The sequence below is a fragment of the Solea senegalensis genome, unplaced genomic scaffold, assembly GCF_019176455.1.
Source record: "Solea senegalensis isolate Sse05_10M unplaced genomic scaffold, IFAPA_SoseM_1 scf7180000012649, whole genome shotgun sequence".
In the NCBI taxonomy this organism is placed as follows: Eukaryota; Metazoa; Chordata; class Actinopteri; order Pleuronectiformes; family Soleidae; genus Solea; species Solea senegalensis.
In genome coordinates this window covers 33053-54288 of record NW_025320663.1, presented here as the reverse complement: position 1 = coordinate 54288, position 21236 = coordinate 33053, and the positions used below count along the sequence as shown (strand labels likewise).

The following is a 21236-nucleotide window of genomic DNA, read 5'->3' as shown; positions in this document are numbered from 1 at the left end:
GGATTACTGGTGTCCATTTGTGCAGGCAGACTGGTGTTGGTGAGGTGTTGGGCAGACAGTAGCCTCAACAAAAACCGGAAAAATATAAATTCAATATAATAGTCAATAATCTGTTTTGTTTGGCTTGTGTTTTTCTTCGTCTTTTTTGGCTCACTGACAGCCACAGGTTCTCTTACATTGAGGAGTAACCTCTATTTTAGGGATGGAGGCTATGTAACACGCTCGCTGTTGGATGGTCAGTAAATCTGCAGCCTGTTTGTTGAACTGTAGTGTTTTTAGTTCTGTTTTAATGTAAACGATTTATATTTGTGAGAACCCTCCATAGTTAGTTGTGGGTATGGAAGACACTAATTAAAAGCTGACAGCTGAGTGATAAAAGTAAAGTACCGGGTAATCTAAATAATTGGTTTTGCTGCTGAGTTATCAGTAATCTAATAACTTTCAGAGTAATGTGCAATGAGGAATCAATTACAGTTCACATGAACCTTGCTCAGCACTTAAGGAAAAAGAGTTTGTTCCAAGACACATAGGTCAGCCAGACATTTGGCCCAACAGCAAATGATATCGGCCAATACTGCATCAGTTGTGTGTTGTGTGGTGGGGACGGTACATATTCAGCATTTATTTATCTTGGTCAGACTGACGGACTTGTGATAGCACAGCAAATTTGAGAAAAATCTCAAAATCCCACCCTTGCATTTTCGCGTAAACAACCATCAAGTTGAATAAACTTTGTACACGGCGCACATGCTCTACAGCGCCATGTACAGGCCTGGCATATATACTACAGCGTTTAGAGTGTGTTTTATGTGGATGAAGATATTTCCTGAAACAATACCGTGTTCATGGAAAACCTTTTCAAAACAACAAAGAAAAAGATCCAAGAGCGCCGCACTGTGTGTCGCGTATCCCGGACCCTGGTATACCGGCGCGTCAGGTTACTGTAGTGTCCCACTTCACCATCGGGTAGCGGTACAACTCCGGACGGATTCATACGAAAGAAGAAGAGAAAATGATACAGCTGAGGCCCGTCGTGCAGGGGAGTCGGGGGCGTCAGCGGGTTCGAGGGTTGCCAGGTCGAGGCTCGGATGACTATCCTTGGGGACTACTTCTGTCAGCGCGCACCCAATGTTTTGGGTGCACCATGCACACGGTGCGCGTTGTGGGCGGCGGTATACCAGGGCCTTGAGAAGATGGTTGATATGCATGAGCTCTCTGTTGTGTGACCTCATGGCTCAGAGATATTTGCTTTCCTTGTCATTTCTGTCTCTTGTATCATCCTTGGATTGGCCAATTCAAATGATGTCTGCCATTGAGGGACACCAGTGTTGATTCAACATGCTGAATTGGCCATAAAACCGCTTGAACATTGTATAGCAAGGGTTCTTCCAAATGACAAGGCTGTTTCTCTTAGTCTCTTCTCTTATTATTCGTATTTAGCAGTACAGAAGTGCAGGGCCTTGCATGCAGTCGCAGAACATGATGTTCAGTCAGTGGCCCTGGAGAAAGCCTTGAGAATTAAACATGACAGATATTCCTGCAGCATTCCCAGGAGGAAAAGCACGTAAGCAGCGAGTGCTCTGTGTTTAGCTCCGCAGAGTTTTCACTCTCCCATGGCAGCGGAAATGGAGGCCCTCCAGTTCAAGTGTCAAGTCTGGGGCCTTAATGAAAGACATCTGAGTGTCATTAATGTGCCAGTCTTCAAGCATTAGGGCCTCAGCTGCAGAGAGCAGTATTTGGGAAGGTGTCCACATACAGCTGAGTCTGCAACAGAACTGCCTGCGATTTAATGGCGTAGTTCCCATGTCGTCTTTATGACCTTAAGCTTCTGTTGGACAGTTGTGTGGCTGCTTTGTTCTGACTCCACTGTCTGGATGACATTTGTAATTCTGACTGTAATAACTATAAATCCGATACAGTCACTCATCTAAACCTCGATATGGATTGTATTAACTTGGGTATTCCTGTTAGCATCATCATTGTGAGGACAGTAGCACGATTATTTCATAGCACTGCTTCATACAGCCTCTAGGAGACGCTATAGAAGGGCGGTAGAGTCTCAAAATTCAGACTGAAAGTTCAATAAATGATCACCTTGAGTTAGTACGTTTGGAGAACTTGAGAACTCCCTGCTCTAAATATTTGTTGGAGACTTCAGCTGCTGTCATTTATTTTAAATTACCCTCTTCACTGTCTCTGCAATGCAGGGGCTGCGCTGGGTTTTGTAGTTTGTCCCAGAGCATTAATATTGGTGACAGCTGCTTAGATTACTTTGATGGCCTGGTTTACGTTTAGAAATCACACACACTTAATTCACAAAGACAATATGCTGCTGTTCTGGCAGCTCGCAACATTTCAACTCTCCGTAATAAGGCAGTTTGGTCCCGTTGCTCTGTCCGTTGCCTTTTTTCTCCCTTTGTTTCCGTTCTCCCTTGGTTGAATGCCAAATATGTTATCTTCATGGCTTCAAGAGGGAGATGTGGCTGCTTTCCAGGCACCACGATTCAGGCTTCCTGCATGATCCAGTTGGGCTTCCTGTGTTTCAGCAAAGGAAGGGCAGAGTCAGCAAAGACAGGGCGTTTGGAGAGGCTTTACTCTACAGCAGATCCCAGCTCCACGGGCTTAGCCCGAGGCTCACACTGTCACAGCCAGGCAAACCCCACAAGATCCTCAAAACTAGCCAGTCATTTTAGCACGGTGGTTGGTGGTGAGAATCAGATACTCTGTCCTTCCCCAGAACTGATTTTGGAGCATCACCATAAATGGTAAAACAGATGGCTCCCTAAGAAATGTCCGTTTTAACAGATGCTTTGCAAAGCTTGTTTCACTCAGGTTTTACTCGGTCTACTGTTTCTAATTTATTATCATATAAAACGTTTTAATTGCACGAATGGTTAAAACGGCATTAGGGCAGTTTAATTATGGAACACATTTTACTGTCATTAACTTTTATTTTAGCATGTATCTTACTTAAAGTTGGTTGAATGACATGTGAAGTCTATCTGTGGTTTTGATTTTGTTCTCTCTTGTGATTAAGTCCAGATTCATGGGTGATGGCAGGGGCCAGGTGTGAGAGACGAGTCAGAAATAACTCGTTAGTACTGCACAGCTATTTTGAACACAGAGATAGAGCCATGGTGGGAATAATGATACAGACTTGGCCAACCCCTCAAACGTTGTGGTTTTGCCTTCATTGTTTCTACAGAATAAGCTACAGCACTATTTGATATGAATCTATTTTAGCTGTTGAATTGTTATTGATTTATTCATTGAAAAACAGATGTATACTGTCTTTCCGAGGCAGTTTCTCCCTGAGAAGTTTATCTTTAGCTTGTGTCACACATGGGGAATGTTGGTGGGCTTCAGGCCAACTTGTTTGTGTGAAAAGCAGAGCAGAGTTTTCAAGACCAGCAGCAATGGGGCAGTTAGGCTGCAGCTACTGCCCCATTACTCAATTAAACCATTACACAGTGCATAAGTGGGTCTCACTTTGGATTTAGATTTGAACTATTTCTGGATCTGCTGTAAAATACTAGGTCCCGTGACTTTCACTCTACATGATCTGAAAGGAGTTTAGCATGTAAAAGAGGCTAAATTGATCAATTACAGTTAATCAATACGTCTGGAACAATAATGGAGTGTGTCATTATTTGGAGCATTAGGACAAAGTGACTTTGGGGAAGGATAAATGCCACAGCTTCTTCTCACAAAGTCAAGCTGACAATAAAACATTACAAGACATTGTAAGACACACGTCAAGGGTGCAGAAAGTCAAGGGCTTGGTGTTATACTGAGTTTTAAGATTATATTCACACATTTTTAAACACGGTAGCGTTGAAGAATAGTGTTTATACCGTGCTTTGAAACCATACTTGTTTGTGTCTTTCCATAAGAGAAGAGAGTCTCCTCTGTTAGGGTGAGCGGACTGTAGAGTGTTAGTGTTAGTGTTGTGCTTTCACAGCTCCAAGCTGAAATCTCAGGTCACAATATTTTTGTACACATATTTGTTGCAGTATTTACTCTGACAAACATGCAATTTTGTCATCTAATTGTTAAATAGAGCTTTGATTTAGCTCCTCCCAGCTCTTTTTTCTCTCTCCCTGTCACTCATGCAGACAACAGAAACAAAAATGCTTCTTCAGCAGTTGGCTCGTTAGTGTGTTACATAGCCTGGCAGGTAGTCACCAGGGCCCAGTTTAGAGCTGTCTGAAGAGATCAGATCACAAATGGACAAAAGTACATCCATTCACACGTGGCATCAGACTATGTCTCCACATGTTACCACTTCAGCTCTCACCTCCCTGCATTAACAAAGTACATTGTCTGATTTGCAAAAAACAAAATCACTTTCTCTTTAGTCAGCCCAACATTAGATACAGCTACTGTCTGTCTGTTGTGTCTTTGTGTCAGAATGAGCCACAATGGAGCTATTGGAGTACTTTTATATAATAAACAAACAATGCATGATGCATGTGAAACACTAAAACATGTACAAATTGTTGGTTGTCTGTGACTTTTAATGTGGTTACATACGTGTGTTCTCAACCACCTTGTCTAAATTTGCTCTGAGTGATGAGATGTGTCCTCAAATGTTCCCTTAATGTTCCTTGGCTGTTTGCACACCTGTGCTCAGAGCTGTCCCCCTATAAATAAACCTGGGACAAATGTTTCTAAATGTCTAGAACCACATCATTCTCAAAATCATGCAGAATTTGGTTGGCTCTTTCACTCAAACACCATGACTGTAACTGACCTTTCTGGTTGCCTTGTCTTTCCACTAAAGATTTGACGTGTCCCCTTTATGACAGATGTGTTTGGTGGACCAACCACTTAGATCATATAGATCGCTGCGAGCCAAGCTTTGATTACAAATACACAAAACATACACAAATGGTAAAAAGCTATTTTTCCAATATAGTATAAACATTCACTTTGCCATTAAGCTGTGTTATTGTCATCTTGGATGTCATTTTTGCAGAGTGCAGTATGTGACAGTTTATGTGGAGGGTTCTGATGTTATGTGACACTCAGGTTGGATATAAGTTAAAGTTTCCTTGATGGATGTTGGATGTAGATTTTTAGAACCTTCTCTTGCTCTACATCCTTAAACCATTTCTGAGAAAGTTTAAAAAGGAAGCTGATTTCTAACATAGTCTTGTAGATTTTCTTTGTGGCTAAAATAAAGAATGTGCTGGCTGGATCAGACTTAGTGGAAAAATCATTGGCACTGCTTTTGCAAGCTCACAATGTTCCACTCTATCTTTCAATGTTCAACTCGGTAACTTACACTGTTTTTTCTGTCTGATGCAGCCTCTCTTGTAGAGGAGTGGAGGAACAACTGGAATGCCCAAGTAATGTGGAAACTGTGATTACATTTCAGGCCTTTTCTCCCTCATTTATAATATTTTACTTTTCCACCCTGTGTAAAGATCTCATTGGAAACCATATTGGATTCTCTGTTCATTTTATTGACATAACTATGTCCCTCATTAGCATTATTTATCTCACAGTAGCTCTTAAGGAAAGGAAGGCGTGGTGAGTGGGAACACTTTAAAGATCAGACCCTCTGTCATGGTCTCAGAGGGCAGCCTGATTCATTGCTTTTGTCTCATATGAGAAGGTCCCCCGGATGACGGTAGGGGGGTTGGGATGGGCGTGGAACGAGACACAGACAGACACTGTTTGGTATTCTCCTTCTGTCCTGTTCTGTCGGGCGGCTTGTACGTCTCAGAGCGCAGACATGCTCTCAACTCTGTTTGAAGGGTATGTGAAGTCAAGGGGCCTGGCTGGTTTGACTCAGCTCACTCGCGGAGGGAGTGAACTGAGCATTTGTGTGGGTGGTGTGAAGAGGGAGGCAGAGAGAAAGGAAATTGGTGAAAGAAAAAAGGGAGTATGGAAGTTTAGGATGCCTGAGGTGTACCAAAGACATCACGAGAATGAGACTGAATGCTTCATGAATGCCTCTTTTTAATGAAATCTTAATTGAACTCAGGAAAGACCAACAAAAGCAACGCTTATCCATTAATTTTCCTAAATTAACCCATAAATATTCTGTGCTAGTAAAGCAACCAGACAAATACTGTATGACTGGAGAGGGGAGAAAGGACTAACTCAGGGCAAACTCAGCAGAAGCATAGACATTCTGTAAGATCCTTTTCTTTTGACACAAGGCAGCTCCTTCTCCTCAGAGCTCTGCACCGCCCTTTCCTGTTTTTCCTTCTTTTCCATTCCCTCTCTTTTTGCGGCTGAAGAAAACATCCATTCTTAAAGGAGGGAAGCCCAGGCTTTCTTCAACAAAGAGCACTGTGACTCTGATCAACCACCACTTTTCCACTGCAGCAGTATATGCTCTACTGTGTCTAACGGTGGTGGTTGTTTGTCTTTGAAACAGAGGAAGCTCATTTTAGGACCAGTTATTTATACATAAAGGAAATGCTATAATAGTGTTTTTATTTACAGTGTAAATCCACACAGGAATAAAGGCCCTGGTATAACTGCACATTGCGCGCGAACCATGCACATGATGCGAATTGCGTCATTAACGCGCAGGCTGTGCACAAAAAGCGTGTTGGGTGCGCGTGGACATGCGCAAACTGAAATTCCAAGTCACCAAGGATCGTCATCCGAGCCTCGATCTGGCGACCCTCAAACCGGCTGACACCCTGACTCCCCTGCCCCGACCAGCCTTTCAGCTTTGAACCGCTCAAACCAGACATTTCCAAGGGAGCTGTAGCATTTTTTGTCTTTTTCTTTGGTAGGAAAGTGTCCTATTTCCCTGCATCTAGACTTGTACCGCCAGCCATTGTTGAAGTGGGATACTACAGGACCCTGACGTGCGAGAATACCTGGGTCCACGATATGCAAGTCACACATCAGTGTGCGGCATGTGTGTGGAAGTATACCACAGTTAAGGCAGAAAAGGCTCAGTTGTGTATGTTTCTCCAACGCTGTCAATCACCTGTCATGGAAGGCCAGCTTCCCTGGAAGTGATTTTATCGCATTTGTCCAAAAAAATGGTGCCGTCCCATAGAGAACAGTTGAAGCTGAGCTGCAAGTGGTTTAACTACTGACACGTTCTAATCGTGTTCTAGCGCATGAGGTCTGACACCCTCTTGCCCTCTCTCCCTTTCAGAGCGATAAATGCTTAAAATACAAAGCCTAAAAAAATATAAAGGCTTTAAAAAGCATCTATGTACATCATGGATGTCATGACTCACATTTTCCTGTTGTAGTGCTGTTGTAACAGTGCTGCAGGTTACTATCCTGGTCAGGCAGTGTTCAGTCCCTCAGGAATGCCTGAGAAGCTTGGGCCCGTTTTAGTCACGCACCACAGCGTCAACCGTGCATCAGCTTCTCTTGCCCACTGACAAGAGTGTTGGACAGCCCATAAACAGTAAGCTGCAATCAGTCACACCTCAGATGTGTGTGTGACAAGTGGACAGGCATTGAGGGAGCGAAAGCAAACTGGGGTCGAGACTCGGGAAGAACACTGAAGAGTTACTGTAAATAGACTAAATAGACATTCTTATCAAATTATTGTTTGTGAAAGAGCACTTGTTGGAGCATGCGTGTCTCAGACCTCTCACTCTATATTATTTATAGCAGTGTCACTCAGGAATACAAGATAATGCTCTCTTGGCATTATCGTGCTTGGTCAAAATGGTATGTGGGTATAGTTTATGAGCATCACAGTTTCGAGAACTGCTCCCACAGGGGAGTGCAGTCTGTCTTCAGGGCTGCTGTCAGGGAGTGTTGCAAGTTCTGTTTTTCCCCAACCAAGAATCTATGGAAAAACTGATAATGATATGCTCAGTGCTACTGAAATACAAGAATTAGTATGAGCCCTATTCCAAAACAAGCCCTTTGTTATATTTCAATTTTTATTAGTATATTAAATTGAAAACAGGATAAACAATGTTTTTAAAATGCAGCATTTGCAGATGACAAGCATCCACAATGTTATCTGTTCAAAGCAGATAACAAAAGCAGATTTTGTCTCAAAGCAGAGTACATTTGCTTGGGAACAACCTAAATCTACTGATCGCTGATCTTCGCAGTATCTTTTTGCCAGTTCAGAAATTATGGGGCCTATTTAAATGATTTATAGCTCAATCCTGAGAGTGTGTGTGTGCGCATGTGCATTAAGATATGCCCAACTTGTTTTTTGCTAGTTACACAGCACATACAGTAATCTGAAACTGAAACTTTTGTAGGTGTGTTGGGCATTTGCTCATTTAAGCACATGCTTTTTTTTGCACATAACTGATACATGTGGAAAGAGGGAGAGGGTCTGATCAACTCAGCTGGTTGTTTGATGCATATTTAATCATGTGTTGGGTTTTTGTTTTTCCTGAAAATGAATCAATTGTAAATTATTAATTATTATAAAGAGAGAATAATCCCAAATGAGACTTGTTGTTGCAACAACCTCTTTATGTAAATCACCAACAAAGTTGGAAGGTTAATAACATCCAGTGTAATTGAAGACTAAAATATACAGTAAATGAATAGACAAAAATAGCTATATTGAAATAACAGTAGAACTATTGGAGGAGCCACTATTTCCAAGTGCCTCTGGCTTTTTAGGTGAATGGGATATGCCTCCCCGTTTAAAACAGTCCCATGAGCCAACATATGACCTTTTGAACCTTGACCCTGGCACAGTGACCTTTTTTTCCCCCACTGTTAAACTCCCAACACTGGATTTTGGACACGCCGTAAATGCACTTGATCCATGGGCTTTGCACCATGCACTAATGGACTCATTAAAATCTGTGCTGCATTTCCAGACCGGCGTGTTGTCAAGATGGACAAGACATCAAAGGGTATCTTCAGCACCTCCACCCTCTGTCAAGCATAGATGTAGTATTTGACACGGTTCTATTGAAGTTCACAGTTATGGTCTTAGTCACATACAACTCCATACTCAGCTTTCTGCTGCTAATGCTGACATCTGAATTCATTTGCAGATAATACTGTAACATTGAATGTGTGGAGTGAAGAGAAAAGCTGATGTATGTTTAGTTATATACTCTGATTAGATTAGTTTTTAATGACAGTAATCTTTTGTAACAGGCAGCTATAGATCAAGTTGTTAGGGCCAAATTACTTGGTCTCTGGCAGATATACATATATGTGTATATATATAGTGATAGAGAAAGAGAGAGAGAGATATTTGATAGATAGTTAGATAAAGCTTTGGTAAAAACTATGACTGACTCCTGCATATTTCCAGCAAAAGGTCAACAAAGAAAAAGTTCCCAGACTTTTATACCACATTCCTTATCAGCTCAGTATTTCTTCACTGTTCTGTCTTATTTATTCTAAAACAGTACAGAAAGAAATGCATGTGTTTTATTGGCCATGTCAACCAAAACCATATTGTATTTATGACGTTTACAGTCTGACCTTTAGAGGTGCTCTTTCAGACAGTTTGACATCTTGGTTCAAACACTTTCTGAGCTTCTGAGCTGTCCTACGTTCTCTATTTTATTGCCTTTTCTGTCTTTGTTCCCTGTTGCTGTTGTTAAGCCTCACGGCATAAAGACAACAAGCTGTTAAACCTGACACATCACTGGAATCTTAGAGACATAGTTTGCATTTAAATGCTTTCTTGGAACTACATAATGGACATGCAATTGAATCCTCAGCACAAATGAAAACATTCATGTGTTTTTTTCTTATAAAAGGAATGTGAACCTGAATACTTTAATTCCAGGCTCTGTTTTCACTTCGCCCAAATCTATCATGCTTGCAATGCGTACACCTGTTTACATTGATCAAATACCTGCATACCTGCATATATGCAAGTATGCATCTTCAATATGAGTTTGTCGTGCAAATGTTTGTTGGGCTTCAGTTTGGCAGTGGCAATCTGGAAGATCCAGTTTAGATTAAGCTTTTATCTCACACAGAAGCACGACTTAGAATCACATGACCCAGATTCAAGCGATCCGATCTAATCTGGGGGGCTGCAGACAGGCCGTCTACCTCTGTGTGTCTATATAAACGGACACTGCTACCCACCCACACAGAGACACATGCTCAGGAATGCATCACTCAACACCATGCTCACTGAATATTGGAGCCTCCTTTACCACAGTCTTTTAATGTAGCCTCTATGAATAACCACAGCCACTGATTTTAAAAAAGTAAAAGCACAGAAAAATATATATTGTCACTTAACCACCACGTGGTTCTAATATGAACCAGTATTTAATATCCACTGTTGAAATTTTTGTATATGACTTTTGTTCAGATGGGATATTGGTTTTAGCATTCCATATGATAATCTGATTTGGCACCTGCTGATCTCCTCCTGAACAGTCCGTGCACCTTTATATTGTATTTCATAGAGATTTAACAGACGGGCATACTGAGCGGCTTATTATTACAACTGTCAGTCAAAGGAGATGAAAAATCCCAAAATAACTCATGCTGTCTTTTTAAGGGTTTAGAAGAATTGGTGTCAGCTAATGGTGAAACTGCAGATTCTCCTCCTCTCAGCACTCCCTTTCCCACATGTGTCAGGGGACTATGGTGGCCCTTGCATACCAGAAATGATGTTCTTCTTCATTTGTGTGGTAAACTTCAACTTCAAACGGTAAAAAAACACAGTCTGACTGGTGTCCAGATTGCTGTATTTTAAGGCTAAAGAAACCCAATTAATTGTTATATATATATATATATATATATATATATATATATATATATATATATATATATATATATATATTCATATATATATATTATTATTATTATTATTATTATTATTATAATAATAAATCAATGATATACTTACTAGATTACTAGAGGTGTGAATCTTTCAGACTCCTGTGGTTGAAATTCAATAAAATCAGATTGAAAATTAAAATCAGAATAAAGTGTTTAGCAAGATTTTATTCCTTTTTAAATTTGGAAAAAGGCATGTAAACACAAGCAAAGCATTACTTCACTGTAAGGGTGCAGGTCCTTTCAAATGAGACCGGCTATGGCAAAAAAAAAAAAAAAAAGATTATTGGAAGTTCTGAATCAATTTAGAATCTTTGAGGATAACAATCTAGATTTTTACATGAATACTTAAATAATAGTTTTGGATACTATCATTCATTTCTGTCAATAAATAATCTTAAATATTACATACTAGACCTTAAAGACAGTTGTAAAAGTAGTAGTAATAGACCTTATTATGACAGTGAGGGGTCACTGTGTAAATATGACCTTAGCTGTTCTCATGATGATTTGATGTAGTCAAAGCTGAAACATCATTAAGTATCAAGTATTCCCAAGCATATTTAACTGCACTGACATTGTGGTCCATTGGTCGGCCTGTGGCTAACTAATGTACTGTATCTACTGTGTCTCTGACCAGCATCAGCATTTCAAAGTTTCCAATTTTCTTTCAGATATCTTGAAATCTGCTGACTACGTTACCATAATATATGGTACAGACAGTCATGGTTCCCAGAGGTTGAGCCCTTCTGTGGTTTTTAATGAAAGGAGTTGTGTGGCTGCTTTGCCACCTTGGCCTAGACTAAATCTAAAATGGCGCTCAGTAGGGCACATACCTCTGCCAAGGCAGATAAAGCCTCATAGCTGAGCAAATGCCTGGACATCAGCCCCCATCCTGCACCCCCACGCAGGATGAATGTAAATTGCTTTTCCTCTAGTTCCATCATCAAGCCAACATTTGACTTTGTCCTTCTGTTTTGTGAAATGACTAAGGATGAGCCTAATTTGCAAGTGTTATACTTAGATTATTGATTATATTTAACATTTTTCCTGCAAAACATCAGTGTTAGCATATTAGCAAGTCTAAGTAGAGTCTCAGAGCTGTTGGTATGGCAATACATGGTTCCCAAATCAGTCGTTTAGTATAGAGTGAGGTACTTCAGTCCCCATATCATTAGTAAATCATGAGCCTTGCATTAGGAGTGGGACAAGATGCATCAATATGGCTGACCAGAGAGCCTGCATACAGGCAAGGGATCAATATACACGACATAAGAGGGGGTTGACTCCAGGGAGTCAGTGCTATTTACAGTAAAAGGGGTTGTGGGAAAAAGGAGCTTGCACTCTGAGCTGAGGGCAAGTTGATGTGTGTGTGTGTGTGTGTGAAAATGGTCTAAATTGAATTAGCTGACTGAGAATGGCCAAGTCCCTGTCACTGGATTATTTATTACCTCCAATAATAACCAACCTATTTACAGACACAATATCTCATCTCTCACACCTCGACAAGGAAATTTTGATTTAAAACCTTTCAAGAACCCCAACTGTTATTGTTTGAGATACACACACAGTGACATTCAGAAAGAAATCATTTCCTTTTGTTTGTTTGTTTGTTTGTTTTTTTTAGATGGACCTGAAGCTGCTTTTGATATCCGTACTGTTAGGAATCATCTGTTTCAGCGATGCTCAGAAAGGTAAGGTATCTCCTTTTTTTTCTTACACACAATTTCCCTGAGTATCTCTGTTGCATCATTAGCCTGTCAGATTATGTCATTTCACATCAAATGCATAATGACATCTCCTTCCCTGGAGAGACAAGCTGGCTACTTTAGATTAATGATGCCCACTCCTGAGCAGAAGGAGTGGATCTCTGCATCATTCAGCATAAAGGTTCATGGAAAACAGAATATTCTGTCTCTCTCTAATTACCATTGAGCAACATAGTGTTCCACTTGAGGTGATTTGTGAGCACGCAGGGTTTTACAGGCTGTTTACTTTGCAGGGAGTTTTGATCCTCTGTCTCAGACCCTAACGCTTCCTCCTCTCTCTTTTATTCCATGCAGAGGGGAACGAGTGCATCAATGCCAATGCCAAATTCTGCGGGGAATGTATCCAGGCTGGAGCCAAATGTGGCTGGTGTAAAGACCCAGTACGTAAACAGAAGCTGTATTCACACTGATGATGCCATTAGGCGTCCAGCAATAGAAAGAAAGTGTGTCGATTTTGAACAGTGCATTATGTAGCTGTATAATTATTGATTGATCTATTGTAATTAGGGTGTAAGATTAATTGTGAAATTTTAAAACCTGCATTATAATTTCCTACAGCACATCATTACAATCTGATTACTTGATTTGACCAATGTTATAAAGTTGTATTTATCTCAAAAACTATATAAATGAGAAAAAGAAAGGGGTTTTGATTCAGAATAGTCCACTATGGACCAGTTCAGTTACTGCCACTGTCATCAATAGCAGGCCGATTTAGTCCAGTTTAAGATGTCTCAATGTGTGTGTGTGTGGACTTATCAGCATTATATCAGCATTTTATTTTATTTTTTCCTTTCATTAAGATTGCAGATAGGCATGAATATTGGACTTTTTGATCAGTTAATCTGACTTTTGGAAATTACAAGATGAAGATACAGAACTGAAACATGCTTGCATTGATGAAAGAGAGATTTCATTCTACTCCAGTGATGCCCTCATTTGTGGTGCATCTATTATCACAAGCCTAACCCTGTGATTCCTGCATTACTTTCACTAGCTCTTGTGCACTGGACCTAAGAAAATTAGAATATTTCACAAACAATTTTGGCAAAAAAATGAAGAAATTAAAATAGCATTTTTCCTTGGAAGGTAAAATGTAGGACTTAAACATTTTAACTTTATGTACAGTTCTTATTTTTACTCTTATTTTATGCATATATGTTATTTTAGTCTCTTTGTAATAATTTCTTATGTATATTTATACTTTTTTTACAAAAGCATCTCTTTTTTACTTTTTACTTTATGCTGGTGTTTTTGAGTGGACAGCAAAGTAAGAATTTCATTGTACAGGGAAACGTGTTTCTTTACTGTGCATATGACAAGAAACACTTTGAATCGAATTGAATCTTGAATCTTAAAGGGAGGCAAGTAAGGTAAATGTTTTTTGATTTTCATTTAAGAAAGTGGTTGTTAACCCTTTTTACTTCCCTTTGCTGCTTCTCGTAGAACTTTCTCAAACAGGGTGAGACCGTGTCGACCCGCTGCGACGAGCTACAGTCTCTGTTGAAAAGGGGCTGCGATGAGGCAATGATCGAGAACCCACATGGAGGAAAGAAGATCCTCAAGAACAAAGCAGTGACAAATCGCAGAAACAGAGCAGAGAAACTGAAGCCAGAGGACATCACTCAGATCCAGCCCCAGAAACTCAGCCTCACCCTCCGATCTGGTGAGAAACACAGCTTTCTCAAGCCGCTCTTATTCTTATCTTCATATGGTTTTGATTTACATTCACCCCGGTGATGCTACAAAGGTTTTAAATTATGGCAACTTCCTGTAGGTGAGCCCCAGTCATTTGACTTGAAGTTCAAAAGAGCCGAGGATTATCCCATAGATATGTACTACTTGATGGACCTGTCGTACTCCATGAAAGACGATCTGGAGAATGTCAAGAACCTGGGAACCAGTCTGATGTTGGAGATGTCAAAGATCACTTCTGACTTCAGGATAGGTGAGTAGGCCATCAACACACGAGCCAAAAATATGTGTAAATTCTGATTTATCCAGGTCACTGACCAAAGGTGTAAGTGTGAGAGTGAATGGTTGTATGCGGCCCTGTGATGGACTGGCGACCGGTCCAGGGTGTGCCCCGCCTGAGGCAAAGCGCCCCCCACAACCCTCATGTGGTGGATAAAGCAGTAGAAGATGGATGGATGGATAGATATTTCTGGAGTAGTAGTAGTCCTTACTTCTAAATATTTGTTTACTCTTGAAAAAGTTTTGAAAGGGTGTTTGCAGTACTTTTTCAAATCTATGTACGAGGAGACTAACATCTCAAGCAGTTTTGTCATGTGGCAGGGGAGTCGCGGAGTGGTGGGTCGAGTGGGTTGGATCGGTGCGTGGACATAGATAATTGTGTTTTCAGTTTGCGTCTTGTGATAATATTTAGTGCCACCCAGGTTTCAAAGTCCTTGGTCTGACCTGCACAAACAAACCAAAGAAGTAAATATTTCACCTCTGAAATTATCCAATTACCCGTTAAACTAGAGAACCCACTCCCTCACAAAGCATATTGGTGAATGAGTCTTTTGATTATTTATGATCATATGGTAGGAATGATTTCACTATGTCAGAAAATGACATCATATGAGTATAGTGTAGCACCCGACACGATTAGAGACACAATCTATAACTTGTAGAGTTTAGGCCAACCATTCATCACTTATCATATAACTCACTTTATATATGAAACGGCATTATTATGGCTGCCTCAATTCTGAAAAGTGTTCTTTCTTTTCAACTCCTAAACTGTGATTTTTTTTCTATTTTTTGTCAATTTGCAATTAAGTGAAACACTGATCAACCTGTTTCACCTTTTTCTGATGTTTCATTGACCAAACAAGTTATGATTAGTGGATAAAATAATCATTAGTTGCAGCTAGAGCTGAAACAATTAACCGATTACTAAAATAATCGACAACTATTTTGATAATTGATTAATCGGTTTGAAGCCTTTTTCATGATTAAAACAAGATTTCCGATTTTTTAACCTTCTTAAATGTGAATATTTTCTTAACTTCTTTGCTCTGGATAACAAAGAAATTGTTTTGAGAACATCATCATTTCCAGGTTTGACGAACACGATCAACATTTTTTGAGGTTTTCTGATATTTTATGGACCAAACGATTAATTGAGGAAATAATCGACAGATTAATCGATTATGAAAGTAATCGTTAGTTGCAGCTCCACATTGTTATGACACAAAAACATTTACATATTCTGCTTGGTGTCTCGTGCTTTTCACTGACTTAGTGTAAGTGTCATTTAAAATCAACTGGAGCATCTGTCTCTCTCTCTTTCAAAGGTTTTGGTTCTTTTGTGGAGAAAACAGTCATGCCATACATCAGCACCACCCCGGCCAAGCTGCTCAACCCTTGCACGGGTGACCAGAACTGCACTAGTCCCTTTAGCTACAAGAACGTCTTGAAGCTGACCAGTGATGGCAAGAAGTTCAACACCCTGGTAGGCCAGCAGCACATTTCTGGAAACCTGGACTCTCCTGAGGGCGGCTTTGATGCCATCATGCAAGTGGCTGTGTGTGGGGTAAGCAAAAATAACATTCAGCTCATTCAGTGATTCTGAGGGAAATCATTACGCTCAGGTTCATGATTCAAGGTAGTTTTCCCACAATTATGGCATTTGCTTGGAGGTATATGCTACGCCAATAAATGTTTATGTGTGAAAGTAGTAGTATTTTATGAGCCTTTGGTATTTACAAGTGGATTTTTTTTAATGCAGCTCTAATCAAAAGTTCATGCTGCATCGTAGCAAACACATTCTTTTGCTATAATTAAATTATTTCTTTTTCGTTTATAGGAGCTGATAGGGTGGAGGAATGTGACTCGTCTGCTTGTCTTCTCCACTGATGCCGGCTTCCATTTTGCTGGAGATGGTAAACTGGGCGGCATTGTGCTTCCAAATGATGGAAAATGTCACCTGGAGAACGGTGTTTACACGATGAGCCACTATTATGTACGTTGTTCAGTCTTTTGACTGATTATTTGAAGGGTTTCTTTAAGGATGAAGGCCATTTATGGTTCCTTGTCCTTTGTTTGCATAGTACAAAACTGTAGTGACAGTAGCTGTAGAAACATAGTGGCCCTTGCCTAAAGTACATGTAAAAGCCTAGTTTGTTTATTTAACACTTTTTGATTTTCTATGAACACCAACACAATCAGCAATGGTTTTGTACAAAAGTATAACAGCTATAAACCTCAGCCAGCCTAGCCCCTATATCCCTCCTAAGGAAGTACAAACACCTTAAGCCTTACCTTAAGCACATAATAAGAACAGAACATTACAACAAGAGAAAAAAAAGTAATAATAATCTCAAAGTTCTGTATGGTACCTTTCAGTGTATGTCTCATTTTCTCTGGTTTAAAAAATGACATGGGTGGTGTTTGTTCCTTCCAGAGGAGTAGTGTAAAAGCTCTATTTTAAGGCTTTGAAAACAAAATTAAATTTACATTTTAAAGCAATCAAACACATATTAAGTTTCTGCTAACAAACCCTTCTAAATGTTACACACTGTACCTTTACATTTCCGCATGTGTTGACTGTGTATTATGTTTCTAAATGTGATCTGTGATGTCCTCCATCTGTTTTTAGGACTATCCCTCTATTGCTCACCTGGTCCAGAAGCTGAGTGACAACAACATTCAGACAATCTTTGCGGTCACAGAGGAGTTCCAGCCTGTTTATCAAGTTAGTCCCTTCAGTCCATTTATCTCACCCTGACCTTCTTTTTTATGATCCAGAGGTTTTTTTTTTCTCTTTTTATTTACTTTTATTTTTTTTGAGTGGATTTTGGCTGATGCCCAGTGCATAAAAATAACCATCTGGGCTGATAAAAAGTACAGCTGCTGCAACTCCTTGAATCTCTGATCATTTCCTTCCACCATTGTGTTGCTTCTCCTGTCTTTTTTTTGTTAGCTCCATTAAATTGATTCCATCTAAATCAGGTTAATGTTGTATATTGGTTGGCTCGTGTGATGCATTTACAGCTGAAACAGTGTTTGTATGATCTTGTGTTGTTACTAATAGAGATTTCAGACATTATAAGATTAGCAGAGCTTTGTTCTAAACTTCTCTTCTCTCATCAGGAACTAAAAAATCTGATACCAAAGTCTGCAGTGGGCACGCTGTCTGCCAACTCGAGCAATGTGATCAACCTTATTATAGATGCTTACAATGTAAGTACTCTAAATGCACTTTCCAAAAAACACAGTTATATTTCACTCACATGAACCACATAAGTGATTCAGTTGGAATTTGGAATAGTCTAGAGTCTTTTTTTTTCCCATCAAAGCTTTTGTTTATGGCTCACAGTGGGTGATTTTCCAGTGCAGGAAACAACAACATTCATTTTGTTATCTTTTGGTTTTGGCAGTCTCTCTCATCTGAGGTTATTCTGGAGAACAACAAACTTCCAGAGGGAGTGACCATAGCTTACACATCTCGCTGTAAGAACGGAGTGGTTAGTGAGGGCGAGAGTGGACGCAAGTGCTCCAACATCTCCATCGGAGATGAGGTGAGTATTTGAAACTGGCTCTTTTTGTCATTCAATATAATATTCAATATGGCTAGACCTTTAGCTGTCATATTCTTATTTAACCTAGTATAACATTATGGCTGTACCTACTACCAGTACCATTGGGGTTACTGTTACATTTTGCCATTGCTATTCTCCTGGTATTGTTTTAGATTTCCCAGCCAAAAGAAAAGTCCTATACTAATATTTACCTATTTCCATACAAGCCTGTGGCAGCAGTGATAAGATTTGGGGATATGCTGCTTTACTTGGTCAGGTTCTAGGATCAGCAACAATAAATGCTCACAAAAATTAGGTCAGCTGAAAACCTAAATGTACCAAATTACCAGGTTTTGATTGGTGTATTCCAAGATGATGATGCCAGGATTCATCAAGCTCCGATTGTGAAATAGTGTTTGAGGGAGCATGACATTTTCACACATGGTTTAATCCAGACCTTAACCCTATTAAGAGTATTCAGGATGTGTTTAAGAAGATTTAACACAGCGGTCCAACTCTCCCATCATAATAAAAGATGTTGGTGGATTTAAATGTGTTGTGACATTGCATAAGCTTATCAAACTACTGCCACAGTGAATATTTATAGTAAGCAATACTGACAGTGAAGCCAAAAAATATTCGAGTATGCTTTTTTCACTTGTTTTTCTTTGCTTTCTGAAGGAAGGCGTTTCTTAGAATTACACAGCAGGACACATAGCATCTTTAAAGCCACAAATGTGTCAAATGTGTTATCTTTTGGTTAACTTCCTGTCTATCACTGATGTCTGCATTCCTCAACTCCCACCACAGAAAATTGTTTGGTGATTCACAGCCTAAACTCTTGAGCAGAGAGAACCACATCTTTGTGTCTGTCTACAATTCCCTCAATCCACACTTTCAGTCGTCTTTATTTTCATGCATTTCCCCTGCCCAACCAAATTCATCTTCTCCTCTGGTCGAGACGGTTTTGAGAGGGGTGGTGAGGTTTTTATAACAACTGGGATCCCGTGTGCTGAAGCACTACGAGCTGCATTATTGGGCATGCGGCGGCGTGTGGCAAAACTGACCACACAAAGGAAATTTTGTTTTGTGAATATACTGCAGCATATCTTATCAGTAAAGCCAATACTTCAGTTTCATGGTAATTTAATGTCTGAATCGTATGTATAGCAGCTTTAACAATAAAATAAAAACAAGAAAACTCAAAAAGTATTTTTTTTACCCCCGACATACCCCTACATTTACAGGTCATGTTTAGCATCAGTGTGACTTCTAATGGATGTCCGAATAAAGGCAAGCCAGAGACCATTAAGATAAAGCCCCTGGGCTTCACAGAGGAAGTGGAGATCACCTTGCACTTTGTCTGTGAATGTGAATGTCACAAGAGGGGTGTCAAGAACAGTCCACTCTGCCACTTTGGTAACGGGACCTATGAGTGTGGAGCCTGCAAGTAAGTCTGTTAACTTGTCCACAGTCTATTTTATGTCTTTTTTATCTAATAAAGTCCTTAGATGTCTGTGTTAGGGTTAAGAAATGCTTCAGAATTCCACCCTTTGCCAACTGCTCAGGTGTAACGACGGACGCGTGGGCAGACAGTGCGAATGCAGCAGCAACGACGTAGCCACAGAGGACATGGACCGCACCTGCCGCAAAGACAACAGCACTGACATCTGTAGCAACAATGGAGACTGTGTGTGTGGCACATGTGAATGCAAGAAGAGAGACAACCCTGAGGAGAGGTACAGTGGACTGTACTGCGAGTGTGACAACTTTAACTGTGACCGTTCTGGAAACAAACTGTGTGGAGGTGAGCATGTTTGTTCTACATAGGTTTTTGGTGATTGGTGATGTGAAGATGATGGTTGGAAAAAAAAAAAGTCAATTAAAATTTCTATGCTTGTTTTTTTTCCTTTAGGACACGGAAGGTGCGACTGTAGAGTGTGTATCTGTGACGCCTTGTGGACCGGCAGTGCCTGTGATTGTTCCATGGACAACAGTACTTGTATGGCCAGCAACAAGCAGATCTGCAATGGAAGAGGGACTTGTGAATGTGGCACCTGTAAGTGCACTGACCCCAAATTCCAGGGTCCCACCTGTGAAACATGCCCCACCTGTCCAGGAGTTTGCACTGAACACAAGTAAGTCTGGATTTATTACATGTCGGTGTACGTGTATTTTTACATTTAAATCCATTTTTTCTACCTGTATGTAATTACAACTAATGTATGATGAACTTGATATGGGTTGCTACAATATATACAGTCTAGCATAGTGTAATATACAGACAGCCAAAAGGTTTACCTCTCTTTCCAGTATTAACTAGACAAAGTATACAGTATATATGTATGTTTAAATGTGTGTATATACAGGATGTGTGTATTAGAGTTGCACCGAAACATTTCGGCGGAAAATGGCCAAAAAAAAAGGCATTTTCGGTTTTCAGATGAAAGACTTTTAACACCGAAACAGGATGTTGTGATGATGCATGCAAAAACTGTGGCCAGCACGCGCCTGTCTATTCCCGCTTAGAGTTTGTCCAAGATCAGTTTGGAACACCAATAAAACGGTTCCAACAAGATGTGAGTACACGGTGGAACGGCACCTATTAAATGCTGGAAAGTCTTTCTTTGCAATTCATCGCGACTGTACTCGATCCTCGTCATGAAGATCATTACTTAGATGTAGGGATAAAGCAGCGCATAGAGAAATGATCCAGGCTTGGCTTGTTATCTGATATGTTCGATGAGATCCTCCTAAATATTTTCATAGATTCTTCAATTTATTCTTTGAAGCATGAATATGAATCTATTTCAATACCTCAATTGCAATTCCTTGACTTTAGTGAGGTAAGTACATACAGTCCCAGCCATAACAAAAAAATTTGATTAAAAAGAAACAGTGGTACAGAATTGGCATAATAATTTATTTCAGTGTTTTGGCCAAGTGTTTCCTGATTTACAGTTTTCATCTCAGTGAATCCCTAGTGTGTATGTTTATAGTGATTTATAAAAATGTCTCAAGATTAGAGAAGGTCATGAGTATTAGATTATTCACTTGATCATAAAAGTCAATCAGATACTCTGACTATTCGTAATATATTAGAAAGATATAAAACTATTTCTTTTCATCCATGATTGCATTCATGACTACCTAATTTGCAGTTCATCTATTATCACAAGGTGGCAGCGGCAGCAAGCATTCAGTTAGT

The 21236-nt window shown here is 39.9% G+C and overlaps 1 protein-coding gene across 2 annotated transcripts in view; it reads left to right on the top strand.

Moving 5' to 3' along the window:
• The window catches only part of LOC122759930 (integrin beta-1-like), a 29441-nt gene that overhangs the window by 4140 nt on the left and 4065 nt on the right, over positions 1–21236 (top strand). For both annotated transcript variants that reach the window (XM_044014940.1, XM_044014939.1), the window contains exons 2-13: positions 12359–12425; positions 12795–12880; positions 13947–14166; positions 14278–14448; positions 15803–16041; positions 16315–16470; positions 17107–17202; positions 17601–17690; positions 17888–18028; positions 19276–19478; positions 19597–19835; positions 19944–20166. In XM_044014940.1, coding sequence (XP_043870875.1) covers positions 12359–12425; positions 12795–12880; positions 13947–14166; positions 14278–14448; positions 15803–16041; positions 16315–16470; positions 17107–17202; positions 17601–17690; positions 17888–18028; positions 19276–19478; positions 19597–19835; positions 19944–20166 — 1931 coding nt within the window. The remainder of the gene's footprint in view (positions 1–12358; positions 12426–12794; positions 12881–13946; positions 14167–14277; positions 14449–15802; positions 16042–16314; positions 16471–17106; positions 17203–17600; positions 17691–17887; positions 18029–19275; positions 19479–19596; positions 19836–19943; positions 20167–21236) is intronic.